The 22,306-nt window shown below is 41.3% G+C and overlaps 1 protein-coding gene across 3 annotated transcripts in view; it reads right to left on the minus strand.

The window, feature by feature from the left end:
- Positions 1 to 19,065, minus strand: part of VCL (vinculin) — a 53,797-nt gene extending 34,732 nt beyond the window's left edge. For all 3 annotated transcript variants that reach the window (XM_072339999.1, XM_072340002.1, XM_072340001.1), the window contains exons 1-2: positions 18,635 to 19,065; positions 1,270 to 1,340 (exon numbers count right to left, since the gene is read on the minus strand). In XM_072339999.1, coding sequence (XP_072196100.1) covers positions 1,270 to 1,340; positions 18,635 to 18,802 — 239 coding nt within the window. In that variant the 5' untranslated portion in view covers positions 18,803 to 19,065. The remainder of the gene's footprint in view (positions 1 to 1,269; positions 1,341 to 18,634) is intronic.
- Positions 19,066 to 22,306: the final 3,241 nt, after the last annotated feature.

Below are 22,306 nucleotides of genomic sequence, written 5' to 3' on the forward strand. Positions count from 1 at the left end.
CACAGAGACTGTAGCACTGAGCAGGCTGCTCCTTATCCCATAGACAAGTGGTAGTGCAAGTTCTTAGAGAGGACTGCGACTTCCTAAATCTGCACTTCAGAAAAAAAAAAAAAAAAGAAAAAAAAACCACCCTGCCCCTCAAAAGAAAAAGAACCCTTTTCTGTTTCACTTCCTTAACACAGAAGCAGGTGCAATTCCCTTGGCAGCTCACTCATTACTGTTGCTTGTTCCTACAGCACTACAACTAGAATGCCCTACAGCACTAGCAAGGAACTGTTAACAGAAACAAACTCATTTTGATATGAGCTCCACATTAACAAAAACACAAATGCAACAGGTAGTCATTTATAAAGGCCATCGGTCATTCACAATTCATGTTATTGCCTTTAGGATATTGAGTATGACGTGCAGCATATTTTATTACTGTGGCATATCTTTTTATCCCACTTTTTATGTTATATTACAATCCAATCAGTCATGAATTACTGGAGAATGTCTTTGTTTTCAGTATAACATGGTACTATTCAGCTGCGCTTGTATCTCATTTTTACAGTAACTGAGCTATATAAGTCTCCAGAATCTGATACTTGTTGATCAAAGACTGGTTGTGGCGTAGCAATTGAGAAGCCTTTTCTTCCTTAATCCTTTACTCACTTCAGTGAACAAGAAGCTGGAAATGAACTAAAAACTCGACACATCATAGAAAAGATCTACACATCCTAGAAAATGAGCACGGTTACACATTCATACACAACTCACCAAGCAGCAAGAAGAAATGTTCTGAATCTATTAACTCCCCTTCTCAGAAGAGATCATTTGCTTCAAAGCTATGTTTGACTTACAAACCTCATTTCCCAGACTCCCCTGGGAAGCTTTAGAAGCCATAGCAATGCCTTGACAAATATTCTGGATATACAGCCACTTTCACATGTCTACCAACTTAACACAAAACATTTGAAAATACCATATTGCCTCTAAAACTGTTAAGCGAAGTATAAACAGCATATAATTAAGTGTAGTTATCAATCTGAAATCTCTTACTTGTAAAAGAAGATAAACTCTAGATTTTATTTTTGAGGATGCATATCTAACTGGAAAAGTCATTGTTGTAAAAGCAATCCCAGAAAAAGGTCAGCCTCAAGTCTCCAAAGAGAACTATTTAAACAAGAGTATCTTCTAATCTGTACAGCAGAAGTGAGTAACATTGACTCATCATTGGAACAGGTTTCCTGTACAAACAGCAGAAGATTTACAATAAAATGAGATTACTTGATGAACGCTGGTGGCATATCCCTTTTCAAGATCTGGTCTTCTGTTGTCTGCACAGTCTCTTTTCCAACCTGCAGGAAAAAGAAGTTATACTTAAGATTGAGAATGTCAACAAAAAATCTAGATGAAAACAAAGAGCAACAAGAACAACCGAAAAATAGTAGTTGTACTTCATGACAGTCAGGCTACTTGCTGTTGTATCTAGTTTTGACACCATTACACACCAAATTAGTACACTGCCTTAGAAATTTTTATGCCCTCTCCCTCCAACTCCACTGACAGGACACACACACACACACACACACACACCCCTCTTCGTTCTCCACAGAAACAACACTATGTTTGCTGCATTTAGTTGCATTGGGGAAAAAAGAAAATTTAGACAAACAAACAAATATCCATTATCTCCGCAGCTTTCACTCCCTCCAAACCCAGCAGTCAGAAACCAAGTTCCAAGTTAAAAGAAAACCCTATTTTGCTAATGAACCTGCCCACTCTATTAGAAAAATTTAGTTAATTACTGAGAATACGCTTCACATTTACACCACCCTTAGACTGAAGTAATTACACAGAAGCTAATCAAGTGATAGATCTGGGCTTTTCTATATACTAACTCATGTGTTATACAGTAGAAGTCTTTATAATTGCTAGCTGGCTCTCTAGACTGTGAGATCACCAACTTGACAAAATATTTCCAGCTCCTTTGTTCACTGTATTTTCCAGCTGAATAAGCCATTCAGAAAGGCACCACAAAGCAGAAGGCCATTAACCCAGACACTAGCATGTGTTAAGAGCTGCCAGGCCTGCTCAAGCTAGACAAGATACCACTAAAAAACCTCCATCAGCTGGTACTTAAAGCTTGCTATGTTATATTGAACAGAGGGACATAAGCAACCAAGAGACAACTTCTATTTTAATTACAGCACAGTTCATACAAGTTACTGCTAGCTAAATAGCCTATACAAAAATACTTCTTCATTCAGTCTGAAAAGTCTCTTAAGATAGACTTAAGTTCATTACCTACTAGTTACAGATACACTAACATCTTATAATACATATGCACATACATTATCTCAACAGGGGCATTCCTTGATACGCCTACCTAGAACCCTCAGTCTTCCAATTAAAGTGATATGCAGGATGAACCCACTTCCATTTTAAATTTTTGTGAGGAGTTTTAACCTCAGAACTTCTCAAACAGAAACTGCCTAAACACTCAAATCAGTCAATTTCTCAGCCAGTTCATCACAAAAGCTTTCCTGTTGAATCCTTCGCACTACAAATCCCATAGACGAGACAAAATTTGGGGTAGTTCCCACAAGGTCTCAGTTACAAAGACTGTTTAAACATAAAACCCTGTGACTCAATTGAAAGTACTCCAAATTTACATAACTCTGCATTAACATCTAAGTTTTCCTTTGCATTTGTAATCAAGGTGTAGAACAAGAAAACAACACACTCACTCCATGCACCATTTAATAGATGAATTCTCAAAACATGAAGCCATATCTGTAACTAAAAATACACAACCCCAAAAATACTTGTGTGTTTTCCCTTTTAGCTTTTTGGCTAAGTTTCTGTGAGATTTCTGATGGCGTTGTTCCTTGTTTTAACAGAAAACCATTTCTTCAGACTGAATTTTATATGGCCATACGGCGGTGCAACACAAGATAGAGAATCATTCCACCTTAACAATACTCCATTGCCAAGGGAATTGGGAGGGGGTTATTATTAGGATGTAATATCCATGCATCCCCTATTTTAGGTAGGCAGGCTTGAAGAGCTTCATGCTAGTAAGGAACAGTTACCATGGGAACCTCTGTTTTATTTCAATCCAACAGGATAAGTGTAGAAAAAACAGGATTACAACTGTTGCTTCAGATACACTTCTCACCTACAGTAATCTTCCCCTACCTAATTGGGAGGGAACAGTTTCCATGAAATTAATATTACTGCTTATTAATGATAATTAATTGGCTTCTACCTACTGCTCCAAAGTAACTCTTCACCAGTTAAAGCAGTAACCAGATCTTCACTTCTTTAAGATTTTATCAGCCCAGAACTGCAGAGGGGAAGAGAAATGTTACTAAGACAGTTTCACTGTTCCAACTTCAAAAGTCCACATTCATCTCCATTCTCTTTGCTAGGGGTAGCGACTTGAATTAAAGGCACTTGTCTTGCATCAAGATAAAGAAAGAATGAGCTACTTTGTCACTACTTAACAACAGGGAACATGAGGCTGAAAGACTAGAAATTTTATGGAAACAGGACACACTCAGCAGAGGGCATATCTGACCACTGGAAAGGCTTCTAAGCTGGAAAAAGGCTTCCAGCTAGGAGGACCAATACAAGATTGAGAGTTCCTGCAGCCTGCAGATTTCAACCTTATTTGTAGAATTTACACACTCTTATTTTCCACTCATCAGTAGCCAATCAATGTGCTTCCAGTTTCCTGCTGCAGGGTATTTTCTCCATGGCAAAGAAAGAAGAAAACTTCCTGATCAGGTTGAGTTTTGTCATATCTGCTTCTGCCACAGAAAAGACAAGTAGACTGCCAAAGGTCCCTCTTGTATCTTCTCAGCCTGTTGGATACAGATAAGAACAGCCTTCCAGCAAGAAGAGGAAACAGTTAACAGTTTCGGCTTCTATAACTTTAGGAGTTTGTGGTATCCTGCTGTGGTTTAAGCAAACATCTCATTCCATCTTAGTTCTCCCACTTCTCCCAGAAACAAGCACCCACTGCTAGCATCACAGCACATTTAACATGGGAGTCCAAAGTTGACTGCTTGGGTTTTGGTGGTGCTGCTTCTTTTTCAGAGTGATGGTGTTTTTGTTGTTTTTTTTTGTTTTGGGGGGGGGGGAATGTGTAATGCTACAACAGGGTAGAAAGTAAAGCCATAATAGCAGGGTGGCAAAGTTTTTGGCTACAGCAAATGAGAATTAGCCCAAACGTATCACCTGCAGATGCAAAGATGAAGGAAAAGAGCTGCTGACCTTTGGAAGGCCTCAGGTACACAGGGACCTCCAGCAAGTGATGCCCTTACCTCCACCACTGATCCTTAAGTGAGGTTTGGGAGGGAGTGGATGCCTCCACTGCATGCACCTGAGCTCCCCTGGGTTGGCCCTGCCTTCCCATCAGGTGCTCAGTCACTATTTCAGGCAGTGACTCAGCACTTCCGCTACAGAGGGGCCCAAAATTGAAGTATTCTTCTTAATGTCTCCACTGACATTAACAAGGACTCAAGCACTGTAGATAAAGATTATTTTCCCTAGTTAAAAAGCAAGAAAAATTAGCTTATGCAGTGCTCCAAAAGATCTATTTTATCTAGGAGCCCAAGAACAGTCTGTGTCAAAATTCAGTGAACACTTACAGCCCTGGTACTAACACTAACTGAGCCTGAGGTTTCTCTCAAAGAATAAACTACAGTAAAACTCCTGCTTGACAAATTTGGAGTACTTGTAAAACAAAGTCATCTAGTCTGTATTCTGTAAAAGGAACTTCATCACAAGCCATCTCACATTAAAAAGAAATATCACCTAGTTGACATGTTATGCATCCTTCTATATATTGCAAGCCTCCAGGAAGCACAGTAACACTTCCATTGTTACATCTCACATCAGAAATTTGTTCTAAATCAATTCAGCTTCATGAATTTCTCCGCAACTACATCTGAAATCCTGCTAAAACTAGCTATAACATCTTATGTAACTTTGAAATAGGGCTGGCTGGTCCTTTTTTCTCTTTGCTTTTCCAGGATGTAACATGGGCCTAGATGTCAAGACCATGAATAACCCATTAAGCAGCAATAGAAGCCAGCCAAAATTATGCCAGATTTGTGCCTACTCCTTGAAGGAGAACGTTTTTGAGGCCAGATCAAAAAATAAATCATAAAGAGTAGTGATTACAAAATCTCCTTGTGAATGCACTTTCAATTCACTTGCAGTCTCAGGGGATTACACATAATAGTTTAAATCAAGTGATGACTGAAGTTAATGGCATCCAGTTGTGTATCCTATACCTTTCATAGAGTTCATCCATCCCCACAAGGCTTTGACCTCTGAAGACCTAGAAAGTCAGTTCTTTGTCTTGCACTGAGTTCAGGGACAGTTTGTCTCAGAGGGCTCAAAGTGGCAAGGGCTCAATAACTATCTCACAATTGTTGAGTTCCCCCTTTGTGAAACCAGCCATTTGAGATAAATTAACAAGGAGAACTTCAGAGAAGGGGCAAAGGGCCCTGGCAGGAAGAGAAAGAAAGGGTACTCAGTGCTCTGTTTTCCTTCACTGTTGTAGGCCATAGTATTTGGATTGCAATCCAGATTCTTGTTTTTATTTACAGTATAGAGCAGATCTAGTTGTTGATATTCCATGCTATTACACTAGCATCTTTTAAAGACAGCTGCTCAAGTGAATATTGTTTTATCATGCATTAAACTAAGTTATTTTTCTTACCTGTAGTAGAATAAGCCAGTGCAACAAAAGGTTGAAATACAAGTCTAAGGAAACAATTCAATTGTCTTTTGGCTTCCAGGTTATGCCAAAGAAACAATGCACATAGTTGAGCAGTCAATAGGACAGCTTCTTTTTCCCTTTAAGCCAGACAAAAACAAAGATTGCTGAATCACAGTCTAGCCCCTTGCCTCTCAGTCAAAATGGATGCTGTACATTGGCTCCCAGTTTTCTCATGATCACCCTGTGGACTACATTCCAAGCATAGCAAGGCATAGTTTCAAAGTCCTCTGGCAATAAGTCAAGTAAATTAGAACACTCCAGCCATCTGGTCCCTAATAGCAGCAAGCTGACCTACCTGTCTACACTGGAGATTAAGACAAATTCAGTTGGCTTGAGGCAAAGGAAATCCTGCTGTCCAAGTAAAATACATAACTATGAAGTTCGAAAAACCATATGGCAAACTGAAAATTTAAATACCAAAACATTTTTTTAGTCATGCTGCTAAAGTCTACTAATTCTGTACTGATAACAAGGCTGAGGTTTGAATGCTTTACGTAGTTCCGAGATACATAACTTGACATAAAGAAAACAAAAGCACATACTGAGCTATAGTGTGTGAGATTTCACAGAATTATTCCCATTTCTGAATTAAAAACTCCTCTAAGACAAATTATAACTCCACTTCAACCTAATAAGATAGTTGGCTCTGACCTTTGGGTACATTCAAAACTCATCTGGAGGAATAAGATACTGATTATCCTCCAGAAACAACATTCACAGCTGAATTAGCTACTTTTACCCTAGAAGGAAGCCTAAGAAAGGTTCCTCATACCAAACAGCACAGACTTGAAAAGCACATCCAGTTCCTTCCCACACACCCAGACCTGTGAATCATCAACAAGTCTCAGAGCATCCCTTATAAATCCTGCTGCTGAAGTACAAATAGATTAATTAGTACTGCCCTAGAAAGATAACTAATGATACCATAGACCTAAATTGCCTCCTTATTCAGATGCCCAACTTAACAGCAAGCAGCCACCATGCACAATTAAGCTGTTGGAACATTTGCATGTTCTCTGACAACCTGATACTACCACAACATTACCCAACTCGTAGACAAGGAATTTGTCCCCTCCACATAACTAAGATGCACGAATCCTGCCCTCCATACCTTCCATGTATTTAGTCAAATAAACGTACCAAAAGATTTCTTATTACCATGAACAGAGACAAAAAACTTCACCACAGAATGTTTATAGGTCAGTTCAAGGGAAAGAAAAGCATTTTCCAGGTAGAGTAGAGTGATCTCTAAGAATATGTACTTCTAATATAGAACACACAGAACTGAACAGAGAGACCATCCCTAAACCAGCCCAAACAATAACTTCACGTAGGTAAAAATGGACTTTCTGCTCTGACTGCTTTTTGTTCATTGGAATGACAATTGTAGGTGGCCTTCATAAAAATTAAAAAAAATTAAAAAAATAAAAAAAAAAGCGCATTATATTGGTTTTTGGCAAACACAGGCATAAGTGAAATACTTTATAGTATATGACTATTTATGACTATTTTCCATGTTGATTTTTACCATTGATACCAGCTCCACAAATAACACAGCAGGCAGAACATGAGCCACTTCCACAGGAATAACCACAGATAATTTGCAAACAGTAACAAAGCATCTTTCATCAGTTAGAATTGGAGAATTGAATGTCTATTTAAAAAAAAAAAAAAAAATCAGGTGAAGAAGCATCTGATATGACATTATTTCTGGATTAGATGGAAAGGACAAGAAAGTTCGCATCAGCAAACAACTCTACAGTCACAGCCAAGCACTTCAAACAACAGAAGAAAACACACGATAGTAAATAACTGCTGCCACTTAAAGCAGTAGGTGGTAAGGTGGTAACCACTCAAGTCTTTTTAGAAGCCTACTTTTCCCCAACACACTGGTCCTTTTGGAAGAAGTTGGTCTGAATTTACAAGCAACTAAATTGAAGAAAATGAACTCTTTGGAACAACCATCACACTGAAAACAAAACACAATAAACATAAGATTTTGGGCCAGCTTGAAAACCGACTAAAAAGTAAAAGCTAGATCCCTCAAGCTTACAAAGCCTTTCTTTTTACTTCCTCTAATGCTATACTCTTAGATGGTTAATTACCACCATCATCAATATTTTCAAGCAAAAGTTATTCACAAGGAAGTTTTATGTTTTTTCCTCTTGCAGAGAACTATCCAAGAGTCTTTCACAATGGCCAAGCTGTGGCTCCTCAAACAAGTTACTGAACTGCTTCGGGGCTTCAATACTCAAGAACAGTCAGACAATCTACCTACCTACATTAAAAATTGCAGGGCCACAAGTTAGCCTGCAATTGAGAGATGAAACATCTGATATTCTATAGTTCAGTGCAGCCAAAAAAAAAACAACAAACAAAAACGAAACAAACAAAAAAAAAAAAACAACAAAAAAAAACACCAAAAAAGAAAAAACCAACCCAAAACTCCACAAAGCAGAGGGCAGAGGAAGAAGGGAATCAGATCAACACAGATACATTCCTTCCTGCTGCATGGGGGGTGGGCTGGGCTGACAGCCCAAGTGCCAGTGCAGTCAGCTAAGGGAGTTCAGGAATGCAGGTTTTCTCCAGTATTAACTTAACAGAAGTAAATTAAGTGCTATTCTTACTGAAATTACCTTTTCAGAGAAAGATTCGAGTTAAGGTGAAACCAGACAAAAATTTACTGAAGTTCCCAACCTTACCCCTTGATTTTCTGAGAGAAGAGGGAAAAAAGCTTTTTTTATTTTTAATAAAGTATGGCCAAGAATTAAGTGGTATTTCAGCTGCTACAGCCAACTTGGTAGTTTAGCAGTTCTTGGCCCTTCACAACCCCCTTTTTTCTTTCCTGGTCATTTTAGTCACATCACACTAAATAAAATCTGACCTTTTTACTGTTGTTCTGGTGAACTTTGAGAAACTCCATTTGTTTAACCTCTCCGTTATTCAACACAAGCATTATGCTGTACAAGCTAAAAAGACAGCTAGGCTTTTGAAAGTTAAGTTCAGCGCAGTCCAATAAATACAGGCTTACTAACTTGTCCTCTCATCTAAAGCTTTGAAAGTTATACAGAAATTAAAGAACATATTCTTATACTTGATACTAAAAATTATCCCCACGTAGGTTGTGTGACCTTCCTATTAGAAATCAGCTTTGCAGACCCAGCTGAAGGATATTTAAATCCATCTACAAATACTGAAAGTCTAACATGGAAAACTCAGAAGAAATTCACACAAAAAATGGGTTTAAAATTTAAAAGCAAGTTAACACCCCATGAAGAACAGCACCAGCGAGTCATCTTTCCAGTATCCTCTACTTGGATATTTAAAGTAGCATCTTTATACTGATAACATTTAAGATAAATATTCAGTACCTCATACACTTTAATATTAGCAACTTTAAGTGCATCCAAATGACTCCACAGAGATACATTGCAAGTGACAATGTATCCATGGAGCATTAATAGGGAGGTATGAAGTGCTAACTTGTACGTAGCTAAAACTTAGCAATAATTGTTTAATTCAATTATACACTACTATATCTCATTAACAGGTTAACCATTCATTGCCTATGAGTAAACATTTTACTCTTAAATGAACAGACCAATTGTTCAAAACAACCAAATCTGTGGTCACCAGGAACCAAACCAACCCAACCACTCCTGACAATCCCTATGAGATATCTGACCCTCACACATACTAAGAGCCAGTCTGGTTCAATTCTCAGTTTCTGCACCTTCTGAAGAAATAATTATGCAGGCAAACAAAATAAGGTCCAAATAAGAATAAAGTTCTATTAATGCTTCCCTCCTCAGATTGAATTGCAATACACAGCCTACTCCAGACACAGAAAAGCCATGAAGACAGTACAAGAAGTAATGTTGCTAGAACAATTAATGTTCCAGGTGACAGCTTCTGACAGCATCCCTTCTTGACAGAAGGAGCATTCAGACCCTTCTGCAACTTAAGAGCTAATGCCTAGGAAGTGGATTAAGATTAGAAATAGTCAAGAAAGTTCATGTGGATGTTCTGGCTTAGCCTTCAACAAGTTTACCACCTCTGTGCACCTGCTCTTTACATTACAGAACTATTCGATGAAAATTGCAAGAAGAAATACAGAAGTACATTAAAGGCAGAAGAGAACCTGTTACTGTTTGCCATCATACAGTGACTTAGGGTGACACCCACAATTTACCCAGTACAGGCCAAAGTGGCCCCCAACAATTTGAGGTTACAGAAATAAGAATCTTCTCTCATGCTGTGGTCTTATTTTATGCACTCATCAGGCTGCTCTCACCTTAAGTGCTATCTCTGTAGATCATGCAAAGACTCCATTCCTAAATTACACAGTTAAATGGAGTAGTGTTATACTTGACTATTCCTGCAAGCACTAAGTACTGATGAGAATGCAGTCTGGTACCATCAGAGTGCCCATTAAAAGATTAAAAACATGGTTTTCCTATCATCACAACTGGTATAATACAGGTACTAATGAAAAAACAATTACTGTACACTTTCTACCAAATACTCCAAGCCTTAAATACCATCTTTCATCAGCAGATAGATATACAGACCAAGGAGACAAAGAAAGAAGTCGCTCCACTGAGCCTGATGCTTTGGAAAGCAGGCTTGGGAACATTTGCTGTAGTGATCATGAGATAATGGCATTCAGGATCCTGAATGATGGAATATATATTATACATATATATATATATAGGGCTCTATCATTCCAGAGAACAGATGGTTCTTTCAAGATCCTGCTTGAAGGATACCCAAGCCTAAGAAAAAAGAGGGGCTCTGAAGAAATGGTTGATTTTCCAAATTTACCTCCTCCTAGCTCAAGAATGGTCCACCTTAAAGATGGCAGGAGGCCTTAGGGAAAAAACACACTGACTAAACTCCAGCTTGACAAGAAAGCATCCAAGAAGCAGAACAGAGAGGTGTCTCAGGAGAAATAGAGATACTACTTGAACACAAAGCAATGCAGTCAATCCTAAAGCCCACGTAGTGTTAATTTTTGCGAGGAACATGATGGGCAACAGTAACAACACAAACACTTCTGTACATACACCAACAGCAAAACGTAGACCCAGGAAAATGTGGGCCCACTGCTGAATGGCTGTTGACAAAACCAAGAAGGTTAAGTATTCAATATCTTCTTCACCTCAGCCTTCACCAAAAAGACTTCGCTCTCAGCAGTCCAAGTTCCCTGAGACTTCGGAGCAAAGGAAACGTATTTTAAGTGTTAAGTGTTACGTTTACTGTGATGTGAGTGCAACAACTGACAGAACACAAAATGCCATTTTATTAATGTGGGGCTCTTTGTAAGGATGCTAAGCCAACACTAACAAGGCATAGAAGTTTTCTACAGTAATAATTAATTTCTGTCTTCCGTTCTTTCCTTGAGAACCCTGACATAACCACCAGTTTCCCACCCTATCTATGAAGTAATGGTACTGGGAAACTGCTCTAACATCTTCTCTCAGTGAGGAGAGCTCTCAAGAACATCATCAAACAGTCAACACAAGCTGGCAATTTCAGTTATTCAGGTTTTGGGATTTACAGTGGTTGTTTTCCCCTCCTGCTCCTTCATTCTCCCCATTCACCCGCCAGTATTGTTATTCATGGATCATTACTCAGAATCAACGTAATTATTCTGAAGCATCAGCATATTTTTTAATTCAGAACACAGTTTTCTTTCCAAGTGAAAGAAAACTGTTCAATGTTTCCACAGAAAGCCTTCCAGTCTCAAGACATAACCAAGAGCAAGTCATACCTCAGAAGACCTGAATAATTAGGCAAAGTGAAGAAAGCCAAGTTCTACCCCATGGACTGATTCTCCATTCAATCCTCAAGCACACTTCAAATGCACTACGTTCTCAACTTACCGCACGGACAAGCTGGACCTATTTCCAAATATTACACAAGAAGAATCTTCCCAATTAAGATTTGAGCTTACTAGTGAAACATTTGTAACTGAATGGAAAATCCAGCCTATTCTTGATCATTTCCATTCTCTATGCACTTAGTCATCTTATAAGCACAGTGTCTTCTGAAATGCAAACACCTGCAACATCCACCCCTTTGTGTTGCATTTCCACTTGTCTACACAAACTCTACTTTAGACTTCAGTTCTCTCTTGATGAATGTCATAAAAAATAAGCAAGAAATTATACAATAAAGCATTAACTGCTGTATATGCACACACTAAATTAACTGTATACAGTCAGAGCAGATTTTAATATCCAAATTCACTCATGTCAAGGCTATCTAGTATGAATTCCTATTGTTATGTTAAAACATTAATGCCAGCAATGCTAACATTTTACAAGAATTAAAAACCATGGCTACAGAGGCAGGCTCTGTAACAAGAAGCATTTCTCTGCTTTTGACTGACAAAAGGAAGGAACAGAATCTGCCACTAAAGGAAAAAGCCAACCTCCTATAGCAATGTTCAGAGTTCTACAATCTTGTTTGCCAGTGTGACTTGCTTTATAGAGGCAGGAATAGCAGTAGTATTATATTTTTTTTTCCTCAAATGCAATGTCAGAAAGACTCAAAATAAAAAGCCAGTCACACAAGGGCTTCAGAATTACACGTTCAAGCTGTACAATACTGAAATGGGGACTTAAAATTAGTCTTAACTCTAGGTGAGGCTACTGCTGAAGTTAAACAGCACTCAAGGCAGTGCCAAACCAGTCCATTCCGTCCTTTGGAAAAGTAATCGGCAGAAGTGTCATTTGTTTTAGGAGTTCTAGCAGAAGTGCAACTGAAGAATCATAACTTAGCATTTGCACCAACAACCACTTAGCTTTCTCAGGCACTTACCATAACTAGCACTAACATCCACATTTGCTTAACAGCTCTTTAAAAGCACTACTTGCTTTTTCTTCTAAATCCTCTTGAATATTTGTTTTATCAGTCCAGATGACAGCTATACTGGGAAGGTGAAAGACAAGCAAATTACCCTCCTGAGGTTCTGAAGCTACACATTTCTATGTTCTGTATAAAACATAGTTCACTATGTTTTATTTGGTTCATTCCTTTTATAAAACTGTACAGGAATTCATGCCTACAGGCTGACAAAACTATGAGGAGAAGAAACACCCTCCAGTTTCAGAGCACAAAGAAGAAATGTAACCCAAAAGTTGCAAGAAGTAAGGAACAAGAAGAAACACCTTTGCCTTGACTCTTGGACTGCAGAAATACACTCACACAGTAAAAAGCAAGCACTGAGTTTTCCAGAGCATATTCCAGGAGTGGTACACACCATATTGTTGGCATATGGAACTTTTTAGTCCAGCCAACCACTTTAAGGTTATCTATCCACAACTGAATAATACTCTGTTTTTATGCCCAAGAGCAAGCTGCATGTAATTACTAATGAAGGCATTCACTATCTCAATGCACAGTTAAAGAAACAGAACAAAAGATTCCTTTTAGAGAAAAGACTGGTATAAATTAAGTCCCCAAATACATAACAGAACAAAGAGATTTTTCTATTCAAATTAGAAACTGATTTATCACTTACGTAAAGATGACTCCTAACAGATAAAAGCAAGAAAGAAGTTATTACAAGGTTGCCTTATTTCTGATTCAACACACTTTCCCAAGCCCACCCCTGCGCACACATCCTCACTGGTTTCATCCAATAAGAACATATGGCCACGGTTCCCATGGTCTGAAAACAAAACAAAACAAAAACTCTCCAAAGTCCTAAAGAAGATACCCCAAAGTAGGATTAAGTTCTTTCAAAGGTAAGCAAATACATATTGTATATATTAAAAAAAAGAAATAACACCCAACAGTAGCCACAGGTTTCCACTATACGTACATGCAGCATAGAAATACACAATGAAAGGTCAATTCTTCAATTCTTTCATGAGATCTTCAGGGCACTTCTAGCATTCCTACCAACTTGCCATTTGGCAATACATTTGGGCACAGTATAGCTCAGATGAGCTGCTCTAACAAGCCACTTTTTCAGTAGGGGAGGAAGCAAGGAAGGAAAAGACAAGACCAAAAAAACCTCTGAAAGTTACTGCAGACTTTAAAGGGGGGAGAAAATAAATAAATAAATAAATAAATATTGTTTTCTCCTTTCTGTTCTCCTCACTGAGGCTCTAAAAAACAGTACAGAAAGCTAATTTCTTTCCCAAATAATCATTTCACTAAGCTTTCCCCAACAGCTCGCTCCTCTCATGCACCCTGAGATACAGGTAAGTCAGCTCTGCCAGGAGAAAGCCTAGGGACAAGGAAACTGTTTTCCCAATCCATTCTCTACACCATTTCTCCACATTAACTATGCTTAGCAATGTATTTGAATTTTACTGCTGCAATTCCGACAAGGGTTTCAAGGCAGGCTGCTTCTTCCACAAATTCTTTTGAGCAACTTCCAGGCCAATGGGCATCAGCCACTGGCAGGTAACTCACAGACTGTCCACAGAGAATACACAGTTCTTTCTGCACAGCCCCGTGAGCCTTTGCCACTTCCTGCACTTGAGAAAGGCCTATGGATACACACCCAGAATATAGTGACTGCTAGAGACAAAAACTTTCTCATTCACAAGGATGAGATAGGACAGCTGATAAGGATATACTGAAAACAAAAATGTGGGAGAGGTGCATATTTGTTTTTTAAACACTGGTTCTGAGGCAGCCACATGAAGCTTATGGTGAGGTAGTGCTTGGGCATGCAGGACTTAAGGGAAACATCTGATGCAGCACAACCGCAAGACAAAATACTCAGAACCTAAGAGGCCTTTACTCATGGCTGACCTGACACAGTAGCTGTTGTTGATGCAGAAAGATACTGGTATAGTTTCATAAGCATCCAAATCTCAGTAAGTGAGCAAAGGCTCGTCTCAGCATCCAGAATACATTTCTAAGCAATGCAATACTTAACCATTCAGTAGACAGCAAAACAACTTTTCTCCATGAAAGTTCATGTAATAAAAACTGGATGTATGCATACGTTATACAATTCATAACTTGCAAAAGAACAGCATATGTAACACAGAGGATTGAAAAAAAACATACAAGCTGGAACATCAAAGGAAATGATGACCTTTCCAAGCAGCCCTCTTCAGCAAACCATCTCAGACACTTTATTTGTGAGCACAAATTTACTTACGACCAGTTCATGAACTAAACTCACTCAAGGTGAAAAACAGCAACACTGGTTAATGGTCCAACATTTGGTCTCAAGTAAGGAGTCAAATCTTTTAGAATATTGACCTGGTAAGACAACTCAGCCCTGAAAAGTCACCACCACCTTGAGCCACTGATACCACTTCTGCACTTAAGTTATGTGCACTTAAGCCTCCTCACACATTCACCTCTACTACCCTATCATGCACATAATTTATTCCCTATCTGACAAGCTCAGCTTGATGGGACTATGTCTATGTCTAATCCTATGAGACTGATGATGTTTGGCAGAGCAGCAAGGGCTCTGCTGTGAAGCAGCTCAGTCTGAAACACTAGAGACAAGCGACAAGTGTAGTCTATACCTTAAACAGCAGAAAATCAGAATCTATACAAGGCAGTAAGTGTATGGAGCTTAAAATGGCAAAGTAGAATATGCTTCCTCTGTTTTGCAGCATTATAACATTACTCTGAAGACAGAAGTGTTAAATAACTACTAGAACATAGAGTTACTTTTCCCCTCCACAAAACTGGGAAGTTATTTATACAGGGTATGAAAGGTTTAAGTTCACTGCATTGCCATTAGTCATCTTCAACAGAAGTGCCTCCTAAAAAAAAAGATAAATCTGATTAATGCTTTATTAAAGAAATTAGAAAACCATTGAAGTACCATAATGTTAATTTCCTTCAAGTGAAGCTTGATCGCTCAAGATTTCATTTTACTGCCCACTAAACTTGGAGTATATTTGGCAAGCTCCAAATCACTCCCTGCCTATTGAACTTGACTAATTTTTTTCCTCCAAACAATCCTGTCATTTTTGTGGTACATCTTTAGCTACAAAAAATATCAAGCCAAACCCCAGCCCTTCCCTAAGAGACACACATCCATTCCAAGCACCAGCCAATAAAAACATTAAGATCTTCAGTTAAAAAATAATAATTAAATTAGAAAAAAAAAAATAATAAAAGAAAAAGCTGATTTAGTACATTACAGAAGACCCATCAAATTCCACTCCAACCTGGATACAGTACACTGCCACATCTGTACCTCAAGAACATCAACAAAATGAACTCCAAAGAAATAAAAGTTATTGCATGGGGCTCCTTCTTTGAAGGAGACATCTTATTTCTTAGCCCATTGTTCAACACAGCACATCTCCTAGGCACTGCACAAGATCTCAGCTCTTCAAACACTGCTACCCAGCAGTTACTTACTAATGCAATAGTCAGAGGGATTCAATTTTGCACCCTCTAAACTATGGAGTCTGTACTGTGTACAGTAAGGCCAGTGAGCTGAAGAACGGTGTTGCCGTCTGTAACACATTTCCACTGATAAACCAACCTCTGCTGGTCAGTGCTCACCATCCTATACTCTTTGAGACACTCACACTAAATGAAGGAGCCTGGGCAGACAGCAAAGAACAAAGAAAGCTACCAGCCACATTACCATCTTGGTTGCACTGGCCATTTCTTCTTTGCTGTCTCTTGTGAAGCCACTAGAAAACTAGCAAAAAAAAAACCACCACAAGTATTTCTGCTTCTGTGAAGCTGCAGTTTCACAGATTATCTTCACACTCAGGAATGATGCACTGAAAGCACAGCTTTGGATGGGAAACAGAACTTTACTTCTGTGTTTCTCTTAATGTAGTCAAAGCTGTATTCTACCAAACCAGGACATCTCTCTTTTAAGCACCACCTCGGATTACACATCTACTGGCCCTCTGTGAATTAACACACAAATTGTATTCAACAGTCTTTCTTCTTATTTAGCTGGCAGGCAAGGAAAGAAAAATCAGAGGCTTCCAACACAATGGCCTCAAATGAAAGACAATCTGGCATTAGCAGGATGCAGAAAGAAACTGATTCTATTTCTGGATTCAAGAAATAAGTCCTACTTTTTGGGATTGAGCTTCCTTATGGCAGGGCATAAGAAAAATGAACCAAATCATACAACTCAGTGCAACAGACTAAGCTCAGAAGCAAAGTTACATCTGAAGCCTTCATTTAAAGGAAAAGCATTTCATACGCCATGGCTGAACACTCGTGCAACCAGAGCACCTACTACAGCAGTTCACTGCTGCAGGCAGACCACTTTTCATCAGAATGCAGGAGCTTCAGCTGAAGCCGCAACTGTTCTGGAACGCATCCCATAGAACTCACGGAGTCATGGGACCAGAAGCAACAGTTGCACTACAGAACCTCAAAGTGGGGAGCTACTACTGCATTGGAAGTACTGCAGACTGAAATCTAATGAAGACATCACTTGCATTACTCATCTTGACAGCTCCTTATCCCTGCAAGCCTCATGATTTCCATGTGTTAATGAATGTATCAGTTAACGGTGATGCAGTATTTTAACCATAAAACTTTTTTGCTATGAGGTAATGCTTCCTACAAACAACTTAGGATTTTTACAGGATTAATAGTGAGCATGAAGTGTGTTATATTTCAAAAAGAATCCAGAAAAGTCCATAAATGAACCTAACAGAAGCGCAAGTATTACTTTTAAAGGAACTGAGGACTACAGTATTCCATTGCTCTTCACATCAAACAAGACACTTTTGCTTTGCAAGAGTTTGCTATTCTTCTGATGCAGTAAGTCACAAAAGCATACATAGAAAACATTTCAAACATGTTAGTCATGTGCATTCAGACTAAAGTGTCTATACTGCAGATACCTGTACCTTGAGAACTTAAGCTATGTTTAGCCATCCTCAAGAATCCTAGATTCTGTTTGATTTTGACCCACCATCACTTCTCGCAGGCCGAGAGCAGCTTTCATTCAAGGCTGTGCAGAACGAGCAAGCAGCAGCTCCCGGCTCTGCCTTCTGGCCATAGCTCCGGGTTGCTCTGCTCAGCGCTGAGCACGGAAGCACGGACAGCTGGCCTCTGTCCATGCACCCCACTGTCACAACCTTGCTTCCCCCACCCCCAACCCTTTTTCCTTCCTCTCCAGGAGAGAATTATACTAATTAAGTACTTTGTCTGTTACAATAGACACATTTAGAATCGTGGAATTATTAGAATTAGAAAAGACCTCTAAGATCATCTCGTCCATCCATCAGCCCACTAACTGTCCCACTAACCACGTCTCTCAGTGCCATATCTGTCCTTCCCTTAACACTCGCAGGGACGGTGACTCCACCACCTCCCTGGGCAGTCTGTGCTAATGTATCGCCACTCTTTCACCGAGTAAGTTTTTCAAACTGAACTCCCCTGGCACAGCTTGAGGCCAACCCCCACCTCTCCACAAGCTCCTTTCAGAGAGTTGTAGGAAGTAACAAGGCGTCCCCTGAGCCTCCCCTTCTACAGACTGAACGACCCACCCCAGCTCCCTCAGCGACTCCTCATAAGACCCGTTCTTCAAAACAGGAGTTTCGAAGACAGAAAAGAAAGGAAAAGAAAAAAAAGAAAAAAAAAGAAAAAAAAGAAACGAATCACACGAGACATATAAGACATCTGTGAGGCATTTCAGCGAGCACGAAGCGGCCGGTATAAATAGCAATAACCGCGGCGTTTCAGCGCGGTGCCGCAGCTGAGGAGCGGAGCCGCCCCAGCCCCGCAGGCCCCGCGCGATCCCCGTTCCGGACGCGCTCCCAGCCCAGCACCGCCCGGCCGGCTCCCGGCGGGGACAGCCGCGCGCAGCGCCACAGCCCTGAGGGGCGCTGCCCCGTGAGGAGAGGCGGGGACGGGCCGGCCGTCCCTACTTACCCGCACCAGGTTGCTGACAGCGGCCTGCACGGCCGACACGGGGGCGGTGAGGTCCGGGATGGCTTTGCCGTCCACCTCTCCCTCCTCGTGCATGATGACCAGGTGGGAGATCTGCTGGGCCACGGGCTCCAAGATGCTCTCGATAGTGCGCGTGTGGAAGACGGGCATGGCGGCGGCGGGGCGGGGGGGGCCGGAGCCCGAAGTCCGCACAAACTCCTGGAAAACTCTGTCCCCGCGGACTGGTGCCCCACAGAGAAAGCCCCGGCCTCGGCCGAGAGAGAAAAACGAGAAAGAAATAAGGAAACAACGCCGCCCCGAGCTCCTCGCCCCTCAGCGGGCTGCGGCGGCACGGAGCGCCAGTTCCCGGTACGGCCGGGACTCGAACCCGCTAACCTCCCGCCTTCCCTCGGCGGCACCCACCCGGCACTGGCGCCCCTCCGCAGCCAGGCGGCGGCTTTTCATGCGCTACAACCAACCCCCTCGCTCCCCGCCCCCGCCGCCGCCCTGGCCCAATGGCCGCGCTGCCGGCGCCGCTCCCAGTGGCGGGAGGCCGCGTCCGTCAGCATTCCAGCGCCTCCCGCCCCTCCGCCCCCGCCGCCAAGCTGGGTTGCGCGGTGGCCGGTTTCCCAGCGCTGAGGTGACGTCAGACATTCTGCTGTCCATATAAGGAGACGATTAAAGCCGCGGTGCTGGAATAGCGGCGGGGGGTGGCGGGATTCCTGTGCCCGCCGCTCCCTCCCCTTCCTACTCCCGCGCCGGTGCAAGTTGGGGCCGTTGTGCCGAAGGGAGACGGCGCTCCCGGCACCCCACGGCTCTCCCGTGAAGTCTCCGAGCGCGGAGCGCTGCCCCGCACCGTACCCGCGGGCACAGGGTGCGGCACGGCCCGGGCGCGGTCCCAACCGCTTCCGCAGCGCTGAGGAGAAGCGCCTGGCGGGGGGGGGGGGGTGCTCCGCCCCGCGCGGGCGGTGTGGTTGTGTGAGGAGAAACACGGAGCGGACGCAAAAAGCAACAGAAGTCTCTTCTGCGGTGACTACAGAGCGCGGCTGCGGCCGCTGCCCTGCGGTCCGTCCCGCCGAGGCGCTGGGCCGTAGTACGGAGATGTTCCTCCTACTGCAAACGCCCGGGAGCACACAGCAGCGCCGCTGGCCGTGCCGGGCGCTGGGGGTGCGCGGCACCACACGCTGCTCCGCGCGGGCATCGCCATCGCAACTCGCGCCGAGCTCGGGCGCTGTGGGACGGCACGACGAGGGAGGAACCAAACCTGGTTTTGTACAGGGTTAGAGATCCCAGCAGCGCCTCTCACGCTGACTTTCTCATTTGTTCTCGCACATGCGTTGAATCTAAAAGTCGGATGGCAGATTTCTGCGTTGCACTACCCGGATTTCTTTGGGAAGAGAATTCCTGTAGTGTAGATAACAGACAATCAAATTGCACGTTGGTATTCAAAACACGCTTAAAAATATCAACCTCTCAGCAGTACAGAGCGTGTTAACACCCTTGAACTCTGCACCCTCAGAGCGTGTTGTGGCACTGACTGTGTAACACTGCAGCTACAGTTAGCCCGTGTGCACCACCGGTGGTGCCTCTTTAACAAGCAATGGATCCGGGAAAACGAATGCACAGACAAATCCTTCTGGCCTCCAAGTAATCTGCAGCAGCTAGAAACTACAAAGGTGAATTAGGGCACGTCATGGGCTAATAACGTGCTTAGTCCCACCTCATGTAAGTGGGCAAACCTAATAAACATCTTATTTCAATGTCTGACTTGTATGTGGGCTAAGTTCTCTGGTAAAAAAAATAGAGTTACTTCACATCTTGGACCCTTTGTGCTGAGTCGTGTCTGAAATCGACACGCAGTCTTGGAGGATCTAATAGGTATGATTACTGCAGGCCTAACAAAAGATAAAGAGCAGATGGACATTGCTGGCAGCCTTCTGAAACTTTAGTCACCTACAGGGCCAAAATACATTTATGTATTTGAGGATTGCTCATTTCCACATTTGAGTCACATTGGTGTAATTTCTGCCCAGAAAAGCCAGCTTCTGTTGTCTGTAATGTATGACTGCACTGCTGGTACATCACTGACATTCCCTGCCTCCTCTTACAGTTGTTATTTTCAAAGCCATGTCTAGCAGAACTACATGCTATTAACAGCAATACATATAACACTTTTTCTCAATACCTTATTTACAGAGCTGTTTATTTTCTCTTTGCAGAATTCCGTTACACTGACATCATATGAACAGCTTCACAGCAGGTACTGTTTTGTGGTGAGGGTTTTGTTGTTGTTGTTTAAAACACTGTTTAGCCCTTTGCACTGTATCTGTAATCATACATTATGTTGGTTTTGTGAGGTTTCTTCTTCAGTTTATGTTGTTTCATTAATTCTCAAGATCCTAGTAGATAGTTAGAAAGAAAGAGTAGATTTGGTCACAATACTTGCAATTTCTTGAGCCTAACATGGCAATGTTGGAATTTTTATTTTTCCTATATCCAATATATGTTGTTACACATGCAACACATGGGGAAAAAAAGCATGCCAAGCCTCCTGTTCACATACTCAGCATTTCAGTATTGTTAAGAAGATGTGTCTATCATTATCAGTACAGGAGTGACTAGTATCCAAAGTGTGATAAAATGGTTAGACTGAAAGAATTAGCTTTGAAGACACTCTCCAAATCCATTACAGTTCCATAAGAATGCAGGTGAGTCCAGTTAAACCCATTCCTGCAACAATTTCTATGCCAGAAGGCTTTTTGCTAACAAAAATCTCCATTGAATTTAAGGCCATAATACATCTATGACTGCTCTAGCTTCTAGTAACACCTGATCAGTTGCATTGTAAAGTTAACAGAAATGGCTTATTCGCATATCACATAAAATGGCTCTGTTCTGATCCCATGAATGTTTAAGCATATTTTGAAATGTAAGGATCAGAACCTCTCTTTGTCAGCTTCTGGAGAATCTGAAGCTATTGATCAGTGGCCATAAAATGCATTCTGCAGTTCTTTTATCAAGCCATTGACTTTGGGTAATTTAAGGAGTAAACTCTGGATTATCATCAAAATATTCTTTAAATAATAATAATAAAAAAATTAAAAACTTCATGTGGTAAAGCCCACCTTAAAGACACTTTAAGATTGGTATAGGTTTATCATGGAATTATTATATTGATATCTCTAGTTTATTGATGGCTGGAACAATAAGTACATCTCACACCTATGACAGCAAATGACAGCAAAGGGAAGAGAGAGCAGGTAGGAAATAATGCAGTGTAATTTCAACATGATACTGTTAATATGCCTTGCCTTCATGAAGATGACTTCTACCATGAGACTAGGTTAGGTTCTGTTTTGGCCTGGGTCTTGGCTGGCTGTGTGGTAGGAACTGCAGCAAGACCAATGTTATATGATTTTTTTAATTTTTACATTCATATCACTAAATGATAGATGCTTATTCTAGAAATTGCTAATGAGGAATGACAATCAAAGAACATGTTTTCCTACTTCTCAAAAGTAGGAACTTCTTCATCCTACTTCAAGGAACGACTGGATGTTGTTTTGAAGGACATGGTTTAGTGGGAGCTATTGGTAATAGGTGGATGGTTGGACTGGATGATCTTTTAGGTCTTTTCCCAAGCTCAGTGATTCTTTGAGAAGACAATGGGTAATT

Source organism: Excalfactoria chinensis, chromosome 6 (genome assembly GCF_039878825.1).
Source record: "Excalfactoria chinensis isolate bCotChi1 chromosome 6, bCotChi1.hap2, whole genome shotgun sequence".
Classification (NCBI taxonomy): domain Eukaryota; kingdom Metazoa; phylum Chordata; class Aves; order Galliformes; family Phasianidae; genus Excalfactoria; species Excalfactoria chinensis.